Consider the following 23271-nt stretch of genomic DNA (forward strand, 5'->3'; position numbering starts at 1 on the left):
GATACGGGATTGACATAACCGAAATGGATCTGCTCTTTTTGAGGGAGTCGGGGGGGGGGGAGTTAATTCTAAAAAAATAGAAAAAATGAGGTATTTTTAACTTACGAAAGAATGATCGTATCTTAATGAAATTTCATATTTAGAAGGACCTAGAAACTCGGATCTCATATTTTAAATCCCGACGGGATCCAGTGTCATTAGCGGGGGGAGTACCGGAAATCTTAGAAACGTTTAAAGCGGAGAGATCAGGATGAAACTTGGTGGAAAGAATAAGCACAAGTCAAAGATAGGTAACTGACATAACCGGACGGGATCCGCTATCTTTGGTGGAGTTGGGGGAGGGGGGGGGAATAATTTGCAAAAATTTGAAAAAATGAGATATTTTTAGCTTACGAACGGGTGAACAGATTTTAATGAAATTTGATAACTAGAAGGATCTTGTGCTTTAGAACTCTCATTTTAAATCCCGACCAGATCCGGTGACATTGAAGGTAGTTGGGGGGAAACTGGAATTCTTGGAAAACGTGAAAATCGAGATATCTTACGAATTGGTGATCGGATCTTAATGAAACTTGATATGTAGAAGTATCTTATGTCTCAGACGCTCCATTTTCAATTCGAATCGGATCCGGGGACATAGAGGGTTGGAGGGGGGAAACAGAAATCTTGGAAACCGAAAATCTTGGAAAACGCTTACAGTGGAGAGATCGGGATGAAACTTGATGAGAAGAATTAACACAAGTTATAGATACGAGATTGACATAACTGGTACGGATCCGTTCTCTTTGGGGGAACTGAGGGTTGGTAATTTGGAAAAATTAGAAAAATTGAGGTATTCTTAACTTAAGAGCGGGTGACCGGATCTTAATGAAATTTGATATTTAGAAGGAACTCATGTCTCAGAGCTCTTTTTTCATATCCCGACCAGATCTGTTGACATTGGGGGGAGTTGTAGGGGGAGACCGGAAATCTTGGAAAACGCTTATAAATGTTGTGGATACGTGATTGACGTAACTGGACTGGATCCACTCTCTTTGGGGGAGTTAGGTGGTGGGGCTCAGCGCTTTGGCAAGTTTGGTGCTTCTAGACGTGCCAGGACGATGAAAATTGGTAGGCATGTTAGGAAATTGTACAAATTGACTTGATAAAGTCGTTTTCCCCGATTCAACCATCTGGGGGGCTGAAGGGAGAGGAAAATTAGAAAAATTGAGATATTTTTAACTTACGAGTGGGTAACTGGATTTGATATTTAGAAAGACCTCGTGACTCAGAGCTCTTATTTTATATCCCGACCAGCATGAAGCCTCTTATTTTCCTTTTAAAGCAATCTATTGATCCTTAGAATTTCGCTAGAGCTCATACCATATGAGCTCTTGGCTTTTCCGACCTCGTCACAAGTGTCATATGAGCTCTTGGCTCTTGTTTGATTACTTAAAACGACAACTAGAACTTTTATTTTTTACGAACGTGTTCATTAGTAAAAAATATACGTAACTTAAGCATTAACTTACGTAATAAACTTCTATATTCGTATGTTTTTATTTAAAAGTTATTTTATTCAATGGTTCTCTATCAATCCAGACGACATATCTAAGTCATCAAAACCCTTGTGGAGTAACTTAGTTCCCAAAGAGTGACTCATAAAATCATCTTTAAACGATTAGCCACGATTATGAAGATCATCTAACATGTCTTTTCTTAAGAAAAATTTCGTCTTTTACTGATGCTGATAAAGCTTGTACGCAGTACTTTCCAACACCCATAACTGTTGGCTCAAATACCAAAGATCTGACCAAGGTTTTGGTCGGATCCTTTTGCTATGTATTAAAATTTCTAAATTTTGACTAACATACCAGCTTATTACAGATAATCTTGGCTCAAAGTTTTTAGGTAGAGAATAGTCGAGTACCTGCTAGTGGTGGGCCTATCAAATTTCCAATTCCTTGAAGAAGAAGAACGAGACCATAAGCATTTGTAAACTTGTCAAGAGAAAGAAGGTCGACAAGAATTATTGCTGTGAGAGAATAATTTGCCGCTATGGTTCCACCAAACATACCTAGAAGGAAACAACTTCTTAATGTAATTACACAGAGGAGATTAAAATAAATTCTTGATGGGTTTTTTTCTACAACCTGGTTCGATTTAAAGTATTAGTGTTTTTATTTAAGGAATCTTAGGATAAAGACTTGGATAATTCGTTGGTCATCTTCTCAATCTAAAACTGAAATTATGTGTTATCGGTATGCAAAAGGTACTACAGATAAATCACCAGAAATAACAATTAAAAGTTTCGCATCAACTCACAAAAATATAAACTAATCAAGCTTAGACTTACACTTGACTTAATTAAACAAGAAACGATATACATAAATCTTATACAAAGGAGACAGGGAGGTAACTCGTTTTGTCTCCTTTAACAATAGAGAGAGAAAAAAGAAGAAGGAATTAAACCTCAATATCTCACACGGAGTACATAAAAAAGAGAGAAAGAGTAAGAGAGAGAGAGAGAGAAAGAAAAAAAATCGACTCGTAGACACGGATGGGACTTATGAACTAATTTATAGATAAACCACTTTACATTCAGACCCCACTACTGTAGGCTGAAAGAACTATCTCTTTCAATTTCTTTTTGTATGTATAGAGTGATGGTGACTCATTTATTAAATCAAGTAGTTTATATTTATTGGCAATCTCAAAAAGTTGATATCTTAAACTTAGTCTTGATCTCTCATTTTTTGAAACTTATTCCTTGCTCTTGGTAAATGGCTATGTTTATTTTCAACCAAGAGTTTCATTTTATTGAAAAAATTATCCCTACGTTTGATTTCTAAAAACATATGCCTATATTAAGATGAAAAATTTGTTGTAAATGAAGAATATATATATATATATATATATATATATATATATATATATATATATATATATATATATATATATATATAAGTTGTTTGTCTGTGTACTGACGTCATGTTTGTGTGTCGACTGACGTCATTATAAGGATTGAACTGTATGTGGTCATGAAGTTGTTTGTCGACTGACGTCATCTTTGTCAACTGATGAAATTACAGACCGGGACACCGGGACACAAATGACGACCGGGACACCGAGACACAGGGAATATAAATGACGACCGGGACACTCAAAGAGAAATTACAGACTGGGACACCGGGACACAAATGACGACCGGGACACAGGGAATATAAATGACGACCGGGACACAAGGACACAACCACAACAGGGACACCGGGGGGCACAGGGGGATAAATAAATGACGACGGGGACACAGGGAATGTTCGATTAGCAATCACCATCAACGAAGCTCAAGGGCAATCATTAGAATAATGAGGTATAGATCTGAATACGGATTGTTTTTCCCATGGACAATTATATGTTGCACGTTCAAGAGTCGGTAAACCTGACAATCTATTTATATGCACAGACAATGGGACAACCAAGAATGTTGTATATTCGCAAGTTTTACGTAGTTAGAAACATATATATATCAATCTATATTCACAAGTGGGACACAGGGACACAACTACACTGGCGCGTGACTAATATGGCGCGTAACGACTTACGCGCGCGGGGGGGCTTGGGGTGGGGTGGCGCGAAGCGCCACCCGAACAGCTAGTTAAGAAATAAAAATGATGTTTTAGTTTCAGATAATTCTTTTGTCTTCCTAGGGAGTGTAAAAAAAAAAGGTCCAGGATTCTTATTGCCTTGTTTTGGACGATTTGGAGTCTTCGTAAATGTGAATGGAATTCAGCATCCAAACGGTCGGGCAATATTGAAAATAGCATTCCACTAATGAAAAATATAATTTTCTCATTATTTGGTCAGGAAGCAAGAACTTTACTCTATGCAAAACGCCGAGATTCCTGGACACTGTTGCCTCGAGTTTATTAATATGCGCCTTGAAAGATAGAGTTGAGTCAATGTAGATACCTAAATATCTAAATACATCCACTCTTTTTATGGAGGAAATTCCAATACTAATAGTTTTAAATGACACACACTTACTTCACTGCTCTCAAACTTCTCCCAAAAACCACAAATTCCGACTTCTCTAGGTTAGGTATTAGTCGATTAGCATGAAACCAAGAATTTACATTAAAAGTAACAGTTTCGAGGGCCATTCGTAGGCCCTCCTTGTTGCCAGCCTTCAAACTAATTGCTGTGTCGTCTGCAAACAATATTGGTAATTCATCGTCCGAAGGCATGCATTTTGGAAGGTCATTTATGTATATAAAAAAAAAATAACGGCCCCAATACAGACCCTTGTGGAACCCCTATATTTTCTAATGGAAATATATGAGATGATTCCTCACCAACTTGGACTGTAAAACTTCTTTCTAATAAATAAGATCTCACTAACTCAAGAACCATTCCACGAAATCCTACATTTTCCAATTTATCAAAAAGAATTGTATGTTCTATTGTATCAAAAGCTTTTTTAATGTAAAAAAATATAGTTGCCGCCAAGTAACTATCATCCATAGCATCTGATAAGAAATTATGTAAAGTAGCTACTGCTTGCTCTGTTGACCTTCCACGCAAGAAACCAAACTGATTGGGAGAAAAAAAAGATTTTCTTTACCAGAAATGAAGTAAATCAACTCTTTATTATTTTTTCAAAAACTTTAGGAAAAGGTGATAAAATAGCAATAGGCCTGTAATTATTTGGATTATCTTTATCGCCTTTTTTAAACAAAGGTAAAACCTTAGCTACTTTAAGACAAACTGGAAAAAGACCATTTTTCATGCAAGAATTCAAAATAAATAAAAGCGGCTGACTAAGTACTTCAGCAAATTCTTTAAACAGAGAAGTCGACATACCGTCACATCCTATCGAAAATTTATTTTTTAAACTAGTAACAGCTTTTTGAAATTCCAAGAACTGGATAGGGTACATAAAAATGGTCTTATCTAATTTATTTGGAATATATTTTCTATGATTATGTGTCCAATCAGAAATTTGATCCACCAGATCACGTCCAGTTTTCATAAAATGGTTAGCAAATGCTTCTGCCATTACTCTCTCATCCGTTATTTTAACTCCTTCATTAGTTGTAATATGGGGTGGAATATTTCTTGTTTTGACATTATTTATTCTTTCATTTATTATTTTCCATTTTTTTTTCGCGGTGAATCGCATTCACGAAATTTCTTTTGATAATATTTTGCTTCTGCCTCTCTGAGAACAAAAGCTAACCGATTTTTATATTTTTTAAAGTTTTCAATATTAATTTCATTTGGATACTGCATCTTTAACTTATATAATCTATTTTTTTTCTTTTATACTATTTAACAAGCTTTGAGTAACCCATGGCTTACGAGGTAAATCATGATTTTTTCTTAATATCAAAGGACATACTCGGTCAAATATTTGGTTAAACTTACTATAAAATAAAGCAACTGACTGATTTGGGTTTTCAGTATTTAACAGATCACTCCAGTCTAGATCTCTTATTTTTATTTTCATCTCATCTATTTTTTGCTGGTTAATTACCCTCTTATAAATTTTATTTGGTCTCTTTCCACGCTCCATTCCTGATCCAGGGAAGTCAGAAACAACAACACAATGATCATACGTATCATTTAAAGTAATATAGGTATCAAAGCAATTTTGCGATGTGAAAATGTTACCAATAAGAGTTGCATGGTTATCACAAATTCTTGACGGTAGTAAGCAAGTAGGTAACAAACCATGTAAAAATGAAATGTTCAAAAATGACATTCCCTTATTAGATGTCACAGCATTATGACGCATTAAATCAACATTAAAATCTCCAATTACATAGAATGGATGGTGTTGTTGGGTGAGAGCATCTAGCAATGACTCATATTGTCTTAAAAACTCTTGAAGAATAGACGACGGTGGCCGATATACTACAATTATCAAAACGTATTTCTTCCATCATTCACTTCAACTACACAAATCTCAAATAGCATCTCAACATTCCAAATCATAAAACCATTACGTAAAGAAGATGTAAAGTCATCTCGCATAAAAATACCTACTCCTCCCCTCCTGATCTTTTTGCGACTAGCACCGAAAAATCGATAATTTTCATAATGTTGAAATGTATTATTTTCGTCAAGGAATGTTTCACATACTCCTGTTGAAGATACTTTAAAAAATTCATGCAAAAAATTTAGGCTGCTATTTAGTCCTCCTCTACAATTCTAAAATGACATTTGTTTTATATGATTATTTAAAGGGAGAAGATCATGACTACATAAATATTTATTTTTAGGTGCAATATAAGGAACTGACAAATCTTGATCTTGTGACGAAAATTTATGAAAATATTTATTTATGCCAAGAGGATATTTTTCCAGTTCCTCCAACCTATCAGTAGGGACTTGAAAAATATTCAAATCATCCATAATCCAAATTCAATGATAATTCCGCATCCCATGTCAGTGAGCCAATGTAAAGACAAAAAGAGGAAAGAAAAGTAAAGAAGAAAAGAAAAAAGACAAATAGTTCGAAAATAAGTACCATGAAAAATAAAATAGAAATAAGAATAACAATAGCAACAAAAAAGAAAAGGAAAAAAAGAAGAACATAATCTCTTCTTGGCTTCTTATTTATTTCAGCCATTATTCGTATCATCATATGAAGGCAAGCGCAATTTAACATGGATACATGAGCTAGATCATAGGCCAACTACAGTCATAAATCCAATAAATAAATCACAAATACTCATCATAAACTAATAAATCCACTAAAAAAAAAAAAAAAAAAAAAAAAAAAAAAAAAAAAAAAAAAAAAAAAAAAAAAAAAAAAACCATCTAAGCGACTATTTCTATCTTTATACCTATTTCTCATACATGTATCTCACTTACAGGACTTTATACCACTTAAGTTTTACTTTTTCCTCATTATCAATTAAGCCCAATACAGGTGGGACCACTGGGGGATCCAAGCACTAATTCTCCTTGCTTTAAATTCTTTTTGTTTAATTCTAAAGGAATTGCAAATATCACGAACTCCTTTTGTCACATCATCTGTCATATAGATATAAGGGGATTTACGTCCGGCTCCTCTTTCGAATGGGTTTTCACGTAATTTCTTGTTTCCCTGAAGCATACAGAATTTGTCCTTATCATCCTGAAGCTGGATTTTGATAAAACTATCCGTAAACTCAAGTAGCTCAAATCGGATATTAAATCCAAGGTGGGAAAGTAAGGTATCAACATGGTCTTTAGCCCTTGATTTAGATTCACTTTTAATGTTCGATATAATAACATTCCTTCTTCTATTCATGTTTTCTAACACAAGGACTCTAGATGTTATTTCACCCAAACCAGGTTCCTTTTCAATTTGGTTTCGTAATGCCAATATTTCCTGCTTGATACTAGATAGTTCATTTTCTTGGGCCGTTCTTGCTAATTCTAGATCTTCCACGCGAGATTTTAGGGACTCTAAACCAGATTTAATGTCAACGATTTCCATTTTTAGTTCTAAGACATCATTTTTAATTGCTTCGACTATTTCAAGGATTTTATCTAACTTTGAGACATTATTAGTCGACTCCGTGGATCCTCTTGAATCCTCTAAATCACTTTGTCTTGATCGCTTCCCGCTTTTCTTAACCATATTTATTTTCAATAATGTTTATAATTTTCAAAAAATAGATAAACGAATGCCCAAGATAATTCACATCCAATTTTGTACAGCGCTCGCAAAATCGATGCTATTACTCCGAATTCATTGAAAAAATATCAAAGAATTTACTTGTCACAGTTAATCCGGCTGAAAATTGTATTGTGCAAATACAGATGTTCACTGAATGAATGTTAGTTCAGTAATGAAACCAGTGCAAGCTAAAACCAATAAAATTGATACAGACTAATTTTAGGTCCTTGAGGATAGAAAAGGATATAAAAATACTTGTGTCTAAATAACCAAATGTCTATTTATCTATTCTGTTGAACCTAACAATGATTAATGTACCGTCACAATAACAAGCAAGTAAAGTAAAGGGCAGCCCATCAGCAAGCTGCAATAGTAACAATCCTAAAAAATAGCTGCTAAAAAAATAGCTGCAATCCTAAAAAGCTTACAAACAATTTATGCATAAAAAATTACTATTGAGTGCTGATTTAAAATGTACAAAATCTATAATGTTTAAACACGGACTTTAAGCTGGTTGCATAACTAAATTTGCAAAATTTAGGAAAAAGGAGAGAAAAATTCCCCCCTCCCTAGTCCAAAGGCCGCACTATCTTATAAAAATTGATATTATCAAATTTTTAGTTTCCAAAAACCTATTAACCAAATAATCACGCCTTTAACTAAAAACTGAGAAATTTTATGATCTTTGTATCACGTGAGTAGCCTACGTGTTGGTCTCTAATGATAAAAATCAGAAACTTTGTATTTTTTTTACTCACATAGGTGTTTGTTCATATGATTTTTTTTTTTCGTGGGTCATTACATCAAGGAAAATCTGGTAAAAGTCCCAATCGAGCAGAAATCGACGGTTGTAGAGCCCCTTCTTTAAATTCAAAAGTGAATTTAAGAATAGAAGTTTAGCCATTTGAATTTAAGAGGTCAAAAAATCTTCAATTAAAAAAAAAACTCGAAGGTAACAAGACTCGTATTGTGACAACAATTAGTAATTAACCTAAAAAATTGACGTAGAGAGTGAACGAATCAGTTTAATCGAAACGTTCATAATTGTAGTTATTTTATAACAAATAACTATGAAAAATTAAATGTCTTTTATAGGTGAGAACTACAAGGATTTGTCAGAATATCAAGATTACGTAATTAAAAGAACAAATTGATTGTTTTATTTTAACAGTTTGTTGTAATTAATTGTAAGGTTATACATGTTAGAGAACTCTAGGAAATTGAAAATTGACACATGTAAGCGTTCTATTAAAAACAATCATTGACTAAACTGAAAAAGCAATATTTACCAAATGAAAGTATAAAAATCGACACTAAAATTAAAAACTAACAGGAGCTATCGAGTACATCTAGTGTGTACCCTCCCCCTGAACTACTGATAAGAGTTAGAACATTTTTTATACAGGACAGAACCCTTGAGCACCAAGGGTGGTTCCCAAAATCACTACGATCTTTTTGTCCGCGTTCACAATGCCAACGTTCAGAATGCCCACGACTCAAAATGCCCACGACTCCAAATGCCCTCGACTGAATAAATTTTAGGTTTCAGTCCTTAATTGGGGATGAAACGAAAGGTTGCTCACTCCCTAAACACGTTTACACCGGGTACCGGTGCTGAGACGTGCTGAGAGGGTGCCATTTCATCCTAGACAGGGTGAAAACTGACATAGGTGGAAGGTGCCAGGAAGTGCCTGTGGGTGATGTGAGGTGCCGGGAGGGTGCCAGGAATGAGTGTACACCGGGTGCCGGTGCTGGGAGGGAAGAACCCAGCGCGCCGAGCCGCGGAGACCCTCCAGCAGATTGACTCTAGTTCAGCATTGTGGAGTGACATGAGAGGTGTATTATAAGTGGGAGATGGTAACGTCGGCAATCAAGGAGGGGGGGGGGAAATAATGCCAAGTTTTTTTCTCACTCAATTGGACTATCTGTCTTGGATTTTTCTACAATTAGCCATGACTTGATGCCCACAACTATTCCATTCTAATTCCATTTTGAGTCGTTGGCATTTTGAGTCGTGGGCATTTTGAGCCGTGGGCATTTAGAGTCGTGGGCATTTTGAGTTGTTGGCATTTTGAGTCGTGGACATTGTGATCGTGGGCGTTTTTAGTGTTAGCCAAATTTTGTACTGGCTAAAGACCCAATCCCAATACTGATGGGGGCCGAAATCCAACAACTAAAGGGAGTTGAAAAAGAAAACAGCTCGCAAAGCGACTCGCAGACGGCAAAACAGGTAGGCATTTTGTTGGTAGAGACATAAAATAAAGTTTGTATGTGTGGGTGGTGTTTTGAGTAAGGGTCGAAGGTAGGTGACAAAATATCAGCGAAGTCAGATTTTTTCTTAGTATACAAATAAAACCAATCACATATCTGTCTTTCTGTTAAGGGAATCCATAGTAAAACTATTAAAGAGATCGTAATAAGGAATTTCTATGGTAGTGTTTTTGGACCATTTATCGGGTGACAGTTCCCCTCTCGTTACATAAATAACTTAAGCATAACATAAAAGATTATTTTCGCGTGCTTACCAAGAACAAGGGGGATCCACTTTAAGAGCTCCACTAAGAACTTCAAAATCTACTTTAGAATGATTTTTCAATGAACTTTCTTGAAGAAAATGTTTGTATCCAAAGCGAATGTTGTGCCATGAAGGTGAGGGGAAAAAATATCACAATGCTTCGATACTTAAAGAGCTTATTGATGCACAATTATTTTAAAAAATACGATTTTCATTTCAAATGTACTGAGAAGTATATAGAAAATATAACACTTCCTATTACCAACGGGTTTTATTTGTTGCATTCAAAACACATTCAGTAAAACAATAAAACTGCTACTAAAACTGATAACTCATGGCAGCACCAAACTAACAAAGGTCACCCCAACTGCACACTCTCATCCTCCACCCCACTCTATTCAGGCTTCCTCTTTAACACCCCCCCCCCCCCCCCCCGAAATCTTCTTAATTCCCTTTTTTATAGACTTTTTATATCCCATTCGGGGAAGACCTGCTCTTGGTCCTTTTTCTTCCAAAATGCATTATGTTTAGTAATTTCGGCAAAGTTTTAAAGTCAAGAATTCGGGATTGAGTGTCGGACCCGTATTTACTTATTATCACTGTCATTGGTGAGAAATAAAAATTCAACATAAAAAACTACCTGCAGCAGTAGCAACTGCGTCATAGCTATGAAGAAGAGGAATAATACCAGTTGAGACACCACAGAGGCACATTAGAATTGCATAGACTAAATGAGGATCCATCCAAGATTTGTCACCAAGAAATCCAAGAAGAACCTATCGAGAGAAATCTTATAGTGTAATTTCAAACCATGTTACTAATATTACTCTTCTAAAAAGGGAAAGTTAAAATGACATCCAGGATATATTGCATGCATATATTTATGCCAAAAAAAAAGAAGGACAAAAGATTATGTCCTCACAGAAGAACACGGGAATTTATTACCCTATGTTTTACACTCACCCCAAATTGTTTTAAAATTAAGAAGATTGAGTGTACTTTCGAAACAACAACTTGAAAGAATCCTATAATTCATACTGTATGGCTCTCTGTAAAAGCCCATGAAAAACCAAATCTAAGCATCTTAATGGGTTGAACATTACAATAACCCAAACTATCCTTCTACAAAATATTTTCTTTCCATAAGCTGATCTACTGTAGCAAGTGAATAAGCCTTGGGAGGATTTCTCTCCTCTTATCTAGGGTGTACTTAAATTTCGTGCCGAGAAAAAAAAGGCAGTCGAAATCCAAATAAAGATTAGGGATAGCTTTATCTATAATAACTGCGTACCTCTCCCCATTCCTTTTTTAGAACAGCAACTTCTAATCACAACGCTAATTTCCATTCTATGTAAGTGTTATTCTGTGTAATTCTAGAATTGAAAATAAAAGGCAATCAAAGGTCTAGTTAGTTAAATTTTCCTACAAATTTTGAAAGTAGCTTCTCAAAGTTATGTAACTAAAATTTTGTGTCTTGGATATCAGTGGCGCTGCTCCTGGGATCTAGACTAAGGTTCTAGGCAGAAATTCATTCAACTGCTGGATGTTAGGCACTTAAAGTCGCGATATTATTATTAATTTTCCTGAGCACTGTAATTGGCATATATATATCATGAAAATAGAAATCACCAATGCAACAGCACAAACACACAAAAAAAAAAGAAAAAAAAAAAAAAAAAAAAAAAAAAAAAAGAGAGACAGAAGGAGAAAAGGAAGACTGTTTTCCTAAACTAGTGATTACTATAGACCAGCACTTGAATGAGGCCTTAACCCTACTCATCCATACAATCACATAGGTCAAACAGCATAGCCATACGCAATCAACCATAAAGAATAATCCATGGACAGGCAGTCATGTCGTCAATAAGTATAAGTCGTCATTTATGTGTGTGTGTGTGTCGAGTGACGTCATGTTTGTGTGTCGACTGACGTCATGTTTGTCGACTGACGTCAATATAAGGATTGAGCTGTATGCGTCATGAAATTGTTTGTCGACTGACGTCATGTTTGTCAACTGATAAAATTACATACCGGGACACAAATGACGACCGGGACACCCGGACACGCATCACGACCTGGACACAGGGAATATAAATGACGACCGGGACATAGGGACACAACTACAACGGGGACGCCGGGGGCACAGGTGGGATATATAAATGACGACCGGGACACAGGGATTGTTCGAATAGAAATTACAGACCGGGACACAAATGACGACCGGGACACTGGGACACAGGGAATATAAATGACGACCGGGACACTCAAAGAGAAATTACAAACTGGGATACCGGGACACAAATGACGATTGGGACACAGGGAATATAAATGACGACCGGGACACAGGGACAAAACCACAACAGGGACACCGGGGGGCACAGGGGGATAAATAAATGACGACGGGGACACAGGGAATGTTCGAATAGAAATTACAGACCGGGACACAAATGACGACCGGGACACTGGGACACAGGGAATATAAATGACGACCGGGACACTCAAAGAGAAATTACAAACTGGGATACCGGGACACAAATGACGATTGGGACACAGGGAATATAAATGACGACCGGGACACAGGGACACATCATTAAAATAATGAGGTATAGATCTGAATACGGATTGTTTTTCCCATGGACAATTATATGTTGCATGTTCAAGAGTCAGTAAACCTGACAATCTATTTATATGCACAAACAATGGGACAGCGAAGAATGTTGTATATTCGCATGTTTTACGTAGTTAAAAACATATATATATATATATATATATATTATATATATATATATATATATATATATATATATATATCTCTATTCACAGGTGGGACACAGGGACACAACTACAATGGCACGTAACGACTTACGCGCGCGGGGGGCTTGGGGGGGGCGCGAAGTGCCCCACCAACTAGGTGTTGGGGTGGCGCGAAGCGCCACTCCAACAGCCAGTATATATATATATCTATATATATAAAAATAAGTTGTCTGTGGATCTGTGGATCGTGGATCAGGTGACGTCATGTTTCGGCTGACGTCATGAAATTAGTTGCCATCATTTTTGCTTTGAAGGTGACGTCATTCAAGTTATATAAGACATATGTTCGCGTAGAATTCTATTAATGTTTAAGTTTACAATGACTGATGAAGATGCTCAAAGAGTCTATGCCAAAAAACTTGCTGCTGATAGAGAAAGTCAGAAAAGAAAGCGTGCCGAGGAACTACCAGAGCAACGCGAAAGCAGACTTGCTGCTAAAAGAGAAAGTGAAAAAAGAAGGCGTGCCGAGGAATCAAAAGACCAGCAGGGAAACAGGCTTGAGGCTGATAGAGAAAGAAAGAACAGAAAGCATGCCGAGGAACTACCAGAGCAACGCAGAAGCAGACTTGCTGCTAAAAGAGAAAGTGAAAAAAGAAGGCGTGCCGAGGAATCAAAAGACCAGCAGGGAAACAGGCTTGAGGCTGATAGAGAAAGAAAGAACAGAAAGCATGCCGAGGAACTACCAGAGCAACGCAGAAGCAGACTTGCTGCTAAAAGAGAATGTGAAAAAAGAAGGCGTGCCGAGGAATTACAAGAACAGCAAGAAATCAGGCTTGCTGCTGATAGAGAAAGTAAGAAAAGAAAGCGTGCCGAGGAATCACAAGAACAGCAAGAAATCAGGCTTGCTGCTGATAGAGAAAGTAAGAAAAGAAAGCGTGCCGAGGAATTACAAGAACAGCAAGAAATCAGGCTTGCTGCTGATAGAGAAAGTAAGAAAAGAAAGCGTGCCGAGGAATCAGAGCAATCTGAAAGTTATCGCCTGGCATTCAGGTTCAACCCAGTCGATGATTATAGCTTGAGTAGATGTGTTCAAATCGGGACAATGTCTAAAATTTGTCCCTATTGCAAGGCCTTGAAATTCAATGGTGAAACAATGGGAATGTGTTGCGCCTCAGGAAAAGTTAAACTTCCTCTATTGGCTGCACCACCAGAGCCATTGAAGACTTTCCTTACTGGAACTACGTCAGAATCTAAGCGTTTTTTGTCAAAAATCAGACAATACAACTCATGTTTCCAAATGACGTCGTTTGGAGCCCAAATCGAAGATCCAGATCAATTTATGTCTACTTTCAAAGTAAAAGGGCAAATTTATCATAAAGCAGGGTCCCTTCTACCATTCTCAGGCGAGAATCATAAATTTTTACAATTGTACTTCATCAGTGATAGAAATTCTGAATTGAATGCACGTTGCGAAATTTCTCCCAACGTTGAAAGGACAATCGTTTCCCAATTGCAACATCTTTTCCACGAAAATAATAATTTAGTGCGTCTGTTCAAAACAGCCATCGATTTGATGCCTACTGATACTCATAAAATTGTTATTTCCGCTGACAAAACGCCTCCTGGCCAACATGTGCGTAGATACAATGCTCCGACTATCGACGAAGTGGCAATCGTTATGGTCGGTGATCAGTTTTTACCTCGAGATATTATTCTACATAAGCGAAACGCTCAGTTGTTAAGAATTGCTGAAACTCATCGATGCTACGATGCCCTACAATATCCTATCATTTTTTGGGATGGAGCCGACGGCTATCACTTTAATATTAAATTGATGAATCCAGCCACTAACAAAGAAATGAATAAGAAATGCAGTGCAATGCATTATTATTCTTATAGACTAATGATTCGGCAGGATGAAGAAAATTATATTTTAAAATGCCGTGAATTGTTTCACCAATTTGTCGTGGATATGTATGCTAAAATTGAATCAGAACGTTTGCTATATATCCGCCTGAATCAGACCAAGCTCCGCTCTGAACAATACATTCATTTGCGAGATGCAGTTATAAATGACGACTTGCCGTAAAAAAAAAACAATGGAAAACCTAATAGATGCCACAATCTTGACAGGGCCTTATGAGGGTGAGGCTGTTCTTATTCCTCGCATTCCCATGATTCCAACGGATCTGCTTTTTCAATTTAAAAGATTGCAATTCCCAATTCGATTAGCATTTGCAACCATCATCAACAAAGCTCAAGGGCAATCACTAGAAAAATGCGGTATAGATCTTAATACAGATTGCTTTACCAATGTACAATTGTATGTTGCATCTTTGAGGGTCGGTAAACCTGACAATCTATTTATACGCACAGACAATGGGACAGCGAAGACTGTTGTATATTCACAAGTTTTACGTAGTTAATTTGTATTGTATCTATCTATCTATCTATCTATATAAAAACGAGTTGTGTGTATGCATGTTTGTTTGTTTGTAAAAAGAGCGTTTGCATATGACGTCATTATTAGTACATACGGCTTTGTATATGGACAGACAATGGGAAAGCCAAGAATGTTGTATATTCGCAATTTTTACGTAGTTTGAAACACATATATAAATCTATCTATATTCACAGGTGGGACACAGGGACACAACTACAATGGCGCGTAACTAATATGGCGCGTAACTAATATGGTGCGTGACGACTTACGCGCGCGGGGGGAATTGGGGGGAGGGCTCGAAGCGCCCCACCAACAAGGTGTTGGGGTGGCGCGAAGCGCTACCCCAACAGCTAGTATATATATATATATATATATATATATATATATATATATATATATATATATATATATATATATATATATATATATATATATATATGTATATATATATATATATATATATATATATATATATATATATATATATATATATATATATATATATATATATATATATATATATATATATATGTATGTATATATAAATAAGTTGTTCGTCTGTCTGTCGACTGACGTCATTTTAAGGATTGAGCTGTATGTCGTCATGAAGTTAGTCATCATATACCAATTCAAAAACGAATGTATTCAAGCCGAAGTAGCTGAGTTGGCAAAGCGTTATGTTCCAGGTTCTAGGTCCGAGAGGTTCCAGGCTCGAACCTTGGCTTTAGCATTAATACAAAAGAAGAAAAAAAACTAAAAAGGTAAAAACTACAAAAAAAAACTAAAAAGAAAATGCTAAGAAAACTAAAAAAGCTAAAAAACTAAAAAAAAACTAAAAAAAGGTAAAAAACTGAAAACTAAAAAATAAAAAAAACTAAAAAAAGGTAAAAACTACAAACAAAACTAAAAAGAAAAAAAAACTAAAAACTAATAAAAAAACTAAAAAAACTAAAAAAAACTAAAAACTGAAAAATAAAGGAGAAAAAGAAAACTAAAAACCGGGACACTGGGACACAAATAACGACCGGGACACTCGAAGATAAATTACAGACCGGGACACCGGGACACAAATGATGACCGGGACACTGGGACACAGGGAATATAAATGGCCGGGACGCTCAAAGAGAAATTACAGACTGGGACACTGGGACACAAATGACGACTGGGACGCTCAAAGAGAAATTACAGACTGGGACACTGGGACACAAATGACGATCGGGATACTGGGAATATAAAGGACAACCGGGACACAGGGACACAACTACAACGGGGACGCCGGGGGCACAGGGGGATATATGAATGACGACGGGGACACAGGGAATGTTTCGATTAGCAATCACCATCAACAAAGCTCAAGGGCAATCATTAGAATAATGAGGTATAGATCTGAATACGGATTGTTTTTCCCATGGACAATTTTATGTTGCATGTTCAAGAGTCGGTAAACCTGACAATCTATTTATATGCACAGACAATGGGACATCGAAGAATGTTGTATATTCGCAAGTTTTACGTAGTTAAAAACATATATATATCTATCTATATTCACAGGTGGGACACAGGGACACAACTACAATGGCGCGTAACTAATATAGCGCGTAACGACTTACGCGCGCGGGGGGGGGGGGGGGCTTGGGGGGCGCGAAGCGCCCCCACCGTGTTGGGGGTACTTCGCGCCTTCCCACCATGCTGTTGGGTTGGCGCGATGCGCCACCCCAATAGCTAGTATATATATATATATATATATATATATATATATATATATATATATATATATATATATATATATATAATTTTTTCTTAAGAAAGTCTAAAGTCTTGACGTATTTAGATCGTTTTTGTGGACAGTCATTGTAGTTCCTTGTTTTCCATCCGTAGATTTCATCGTCCATTTTTGTTCATCTTTACTTCGGAAAGTTTTCTCCACGCCTTTCGCTTTAGCAGTTTAGATTCATTCATCGTCTCATTTAATTTCTTAAGGCATTATAGCCTTACGTCTTTTCCAGTTTCCAACAACAGATCATCGTTTAAAATTTCTTTTACAATTCAATTTGATTCTCGGTGTCGTTTGTTCAAAGCCTTTTCTTTAGCTGTTTCTTTAGCTGTCTTTAGCTTTTATTTAGCTGTTGTTAGCTGTCTTTAGCTCACTTTCACTAGTTTTCTTATCACATTTATCTGTGCTTCATTTTCATCAATTAACCCCTTAAACACTTTAAATGACCTTAAATTTGAATTAGCACATCTGTAAAATTACTGTTTTTTTTTGTTATTGGACTTCTACCTTTTGTCTTAGCTTGTCTTTCGTCATTATAAAAAACATAGCGCCGAATCTTTGTGTTTTTAACAGAGGCTGATGCAGTATTAGGTTTCTTAGCTAACGTTGTTATAAATTCTAATTTCATTATTTTTTAGCTATTTCATTACTTGGAACTTTTATAAAATGTTTAACGTCGACTTTTACCCCGGCTTGTCTTTTCTCATTATGAAATGCCTATTGTCGAAACTTAATTTTTCAACAAAGGCAAGGTAAGCATTGACTACCTTATTCATGTCAGAATTCAAACCCAATTATCATAACTATCATTTTCAATTTTTGCACGTTTTGACTCTACTGTCGCTTATCTTCTAACCTATTTTTTCTTTTCTTCTCATTTTGGATTTGCATTACTTCGGACAGTTTGTCAATGCACTTTGCTTTAGCTGCCTTTATTGGTCCAGTTTTACATAACAGTCCAGGTTGTAGATTCGTTAATTGTTCAGGCTTTGGGAAAAAATTTATTTTTCTTCCAACTAATTATCATTTATAACAATTGAAAATTTTTGTTTTTTGGGTCTTGTCTCATTTGATTCCCAGGTTGTTGATTTTCAGCCGTTGTGAATTTAACATGTTCGGGCTATTCTCTTGATTATAATGTAAGAAATTTAATTTTTTTAAATGTATATCACAAGCCTCGAAGGACCGAATTCGCATTTCGGAGTCATAAAACCATAAAACAAATCATGGAAATAGCACAACAACTGAAAAACTGGCTAAACAATGCCAAAAACAACAAAACCAAAACGGTCATTTATTAGTAAAAAAAAAAGAAAAAATTAAGTGGCATAATGTTAGAAAGTTAAAAAGGTAAAAACTGAACTATTTAATAATTTTATTGGTTTATTTCCCTATATTTAAAAAAGAGTGAGATAAAATTAGCGTTGAAAAGGTATAAAAGAGAACATAGAAAACAAAGGGGAGGGAACATGAGAATCAAATGAACATAAAACTTGGGTATCACCAGCACCAAAGAAAAAAAAGAGGAAAACTAGCGGTTCATTTTATCAGTAGTGAAGGGGCCAAAGGTTTTTTGCACATCTGGAGGTTAAGTAACGGATGGGGGATAAGATGGGAATGGGTTCAGAAACAGTACGTGGCAGGCGGTGCCTGGATGGGGAGTGCCTTTTGGGGAAAACATTTTCCTTGCGGTGGTTTATTATTGCACTTTTTTGCAAAACGGAAACACAACGTTCCTCTCCTGTGCTCAAGAGTTTCCAGTTTGGTCTTTTTAGAAGGAGCGAGTATGGTACCTTAGCTTCTTCAAAAATAATTCTCAGGCTCTTTTTCGAATGGATTGAACTTTTTCTGATTCATGGGAGATGCCAGGATGCCAAACTGGACATGCATACTCAAGATACGGGCGGACCAAGGAAGTATAGATCCGTAAAGTATGGGATGGGGGGGACGTTAATTTTATTCAAGAGCTTTAGGAGAGACATGGACGCATTAGCGTTATGGACTTAAATTAGAGGAAATTATAATCCTACACAATTTAAAGGAAGACAAAGAAATATCTGGGGGGATAGGGTTGAGGAAAAAGGGTGAGGTTTTAAGGAAACATATTGGCATCATCACAGATTTAGAGGGGTTCACTCTCATGTCCAAGACCGCAGCGCCATCTGCAATAGTCATTGAGGATACTCATAGAGTTGCTTACTAAGTTTCGGTAGCAGGTTTCAGCAACCATTAGGGCACCCCACAAATTTTCATCTGTGCAGAAATTCCTTAGTGAGTTTATTCACCATAACAGTAAAAAGGAGGGGACCTAGGAGAGTACCTTGGGTATTCCATGGTGGACAGGGAGGAGACTGGAATAATGATTCTGATGTTTGACTACCTGTGATCTATTTGATACAAAGGAGGCAACCAATTTAACCAGGAAAGGATCAAAATTGAACAATTTCTTCACAAAAATATTGTGGTTAACAAGGTCGATTGCTTTTTGAAGGTCAATGGAAATTAAATTTAGCCAGCAATTAGGTTTTTTTCGAGAATTTTCCCAATTCAATAAGTCAATAAGAAAAACAAGGTAATGGGAAGTAGAAGCGGATTTGATGTTCCTAAATTGTCTCAGATTAGTAAAAGGTAGGATTTTTTCCTTTAGCTAATCTGCAAGGAATCCTTCATATAGTTTAGAGAATATAGAAGTAAGTGAAATTGGACGAACGCTTTCCAAACCAGGTTTTCCGTCTTTCTTTTTCAAGGGGGGTTATGGAACCATGTTTCCAAATTTGCGGATATTGGCCAGACTCAGTAATCTCATTGAAGATAACAGACAAGGGCTTTGAAAGAAAGTCACCGAAAGCACTAATAAGAGAAAACGGGATATCTAAAGGGCAGACCCTTGTTTTCCGTATTTTCCATATTTTTCTTTCGATCTGAGACGGAGATATGGAGGGGAAACGCAGGTGGGAGAACACCAGTAGGTAATTGATAAGATAATGCCGGAAGGATCTGGACGATAGAAGCAGGGAACTTGTTAAGATTATTAACAATAACTTCTGGGGATTCAAGTAGGTTGAAATCAAGCTGGTCTAAAACTCCTATCACACAACTTTTAATCTCGTAATACCAATTTTTGATTTATTGGTAAACAATTCTTTGACCTTGTTCTTGTAGTAGGATGGGGCAGATTTACGTATTTCCTTTTTAATTGCTTTTCTTAGTGTATTAGCTTCATCCAGTTTACCATTTCTGAAAATATTCAATTTTTTCTAATTAGCACTTTTATGGGTTAATTAATGAATGGTTTGTCATTGGAGCACTTTTTAAATCTTATTTCTTTGAAAGAAATGCGATATTTATCGTTTAGCTTTTTGTGAAAGGTAGTGATTTTTTCATCAAGATCATGCAAATTATAAATATTAGACCAATCCTCAGTACTCAGCCGCGTTCCAAACAAAAGAAGGCCAGCATTTTGAAGGGGGCGGAAAGAGCCATAAGTTCCTGAGAATGTATGCTTAAAATTAAAAAAGGAGGACAGGAAGAGGGAAAAAGGATAACTCCCACCCAATGGAGGCAAAGCTGAGGGGGAACTGTAAAAATTATTCAGGTTAGTCAGAATGACATCTAGAGAGGTATTTCCTCTAGGTGTTTGTATTTTAACTATTTGCTTAACTTTTAAAGAGGAGCAAATTGAATTCTTCATTTCTTAAGTTGAATGGATAATGAAATCTACGGTTGGAAAACAAGGAACAGCAATGACTGTCCATAAAAACGATCTAAATAGGTCAAGACTAAGAAAGAATTTATATATATATATATATATATATATATATATATATATATATATATATATATATATATATATATATATATATATATATATGTTTTTCCTTCTTGTTCCAATTTTTTTATTCTTGTATGTTTCACAAAATATGTTCGCTATATTTCATCCAATAACTAATTATATTTGTCTATTAATTATTGAACCTTTTATCTATTGATTACTAGTTTTATTACAGTTTATTTATCTTTGTAAGCCAAATACTATGAGTGATTAACTTGTCAAGTCGTTTCACTGTCCTTGTATAAAACAATGAACTGTTTTAAAATATGGACTTGTATATATGACCATATGGACTTCAAAGAACTTGCGGATTCGTTTGGCTGACATTACATAAAACAACGTACTGTTTGAAAATATGGACTTTTGGACTTGGAGCGAATTTCCAGCATTTTTATTGGTGGGGGGGGGGGGGGGGTCAAGAGGGGTCCATATCTAGATTGTCAAGGAGAATGGAATATATAATAATTTTTTCTTCACATTATTAGGGGGGCATCTTCCCCCCCCCCTTATATATGCTTATATGTACTTATATATATATATATATACTTATATATATATATCTATATATATATATATATATATATATATATATATTTATATATATATATATATTATATATATATATATATATATATATATTATATTATATATATATATATATATATATAGATATATATATATATATATATATATATATATATATATATATATATATATATATATAATATATATATATATATTATATACATATATATACATGACGGTCTGTCCATGGATTATTCTTTATGGTTGATTGTGTATGGCTATGCTGTTTGACCTATATGATTGTATGGATGAATACGGTTAAGGCCTCATTCAAGTGCTGGTCTATATTAATCAATAATTTAGGAAAACAGTCTTCCTTTTCTCCTTCTGTCTTCCTTTTTTTTCTTATTTTTATGTGTTTGTGCTGTTGCATTGGTGATTTCTCTTTTCATAATATATATATATATATATATATATATTATATATATATATATATATAGATGCCAATGACGTCCTGTAGAGCCGTGTGATCCAAAAAAGAGCCGTTAAAACTGTTAAGCACTGTCTTAACTTTTCTCTTAGCTTATTTTCGGCACCTTTACTGCTCCCCACCTTTCCTTGCTCCTGTTTGTTCTCATATCTTCATTTAAGCTTTATTGAGTTCACAAAATAATTCATAAACATTCATAAATGGTATTTCTGGCCTGACGTTGAAACAATCATAACTTTTTTAAATGAGATGTACTTTGCGTGAAAAACACGATATAGGAAAGTTCCAAGACCGAACAAACGGCCTCAGGTGTTTGTAAAATTTGTAGCATTAAGGAATTTACATCAGTAGAGATTATATGAAAATTAAAATGGCCAATAAAAAATAATTCTAGATTTCATTTTGGAGCAATGACCATCCGTACTTGCAGCAGAAAAAAAAAAAAAAAAAGGCTACCATTCTGAGATTTTTTTGACGGAGCTGTAAAATGGCATAGTATTTTCTTGCAAGATGCCTGTTATTAATGTATATTCAAAAAAGTTGAAACTATAATTGCAACAACAGTTATTCAAGACTTACCCCGCCAAGGGTATTCACGATCCCTATTACTGAAGGGAGAAAAGAGGCCTTTTCCTTTGAAATTCCACGCTGAACAGCACTGTCAACCAGATAAATATAAGGGACATCATACCAAGCATATAGTAAAAAATTTGAGAAAAGGAATAGAAGGAACTTGGTGTTTTTGAGATTTGATACATCACACATTTCAGACAAGATAATTCGGAGATCGCTAAATAATCCCTGAAAATACAGAAAATAGATTAATCAAATAGTTTGTAGAAATTTGAGTAAAGAGCAACCCCTCCCAATAGCAGTGAAAACTCTGTAAAAGGTGGAAGTTTGGAAACAATATATATACAAAGAGTCTTCATTTTTATGCTTATTCAAAAAAAGGTAGGTCTATTGAGTTTAAGGCTTCTCATTATAAATTATTGGCATAGGTAAATTTGAACAATTTCAGAAAAATAGAAAAACATACCCTCAAAATCCCTGAAAAAACTTTTGACATCCCCATAAAACACCAACCCATCCCTTTGAACTACAATTAATGTTATGATCTAGTGAAAGTGTAATTAACATATACAGTATGTTGTAAGGCCTAGCGTAAGGACTGTGGAAGGGGTTTAAAGTGGATATTAGACCCTTTCTCCTCATATTTTGAATATTACTTCTTTCTTTTTCAATTTTCATACAGAGAGATTAAGAAAGAGCAAAACAGAGTGAGAGAAG

The 23271-nt window shown here is 35.5% G+C and overlaps 1 protein-coding gene across 11 annotated transcripts in view; it reads right to left on the bottom strand.

Annotated features, from left to right (window-relative positions):
• The window catches only part of LOC136030216 (monocarboxylate transporter 12-like), a 262967-nt gene that overhangs the window by 59633 nt on the left and 180063 nt on the right, over positions 1–23271 (bottom strand). For 10 of the 11 annotated variants that reach the window (XM_065709025.1, XM_065709021.1, XM_065709024.1 and 7 more), the window contains 3 exons: positions 22561–22782; positions 10804–10939; positions 1910–2056 (listed from right to left, as the gene is read on the bottom strand). In XM_065709025.1, coding sequence (XP_065565097.1) covers positions 1910–2056; positions 10804–10939; positions 22561–22782 — 505 coding nt within the window. The remainder of the gene's footprint in view (positions 1–1909; positions 2057–10803; positions 10940–22560; positions 22783–23271) is intronic. The other variant, XM_065709028.1, reaches the window with a different exon arrangement.

Source organism: Artemia franciscana, chromosome 8, assembly GCF_032884065.1.
Source record: "Artemia franciscana chromosome 8, ASM3288406v1, whole genome shotgun sequence".
Classification (NCBI taxonomy): domain Eukaryota; kingdom Metazoa; phylum Arthropoda; class Branchiopoda; order Anostraca; family Artemiidae; genus Artemia; species Artemia franciscana.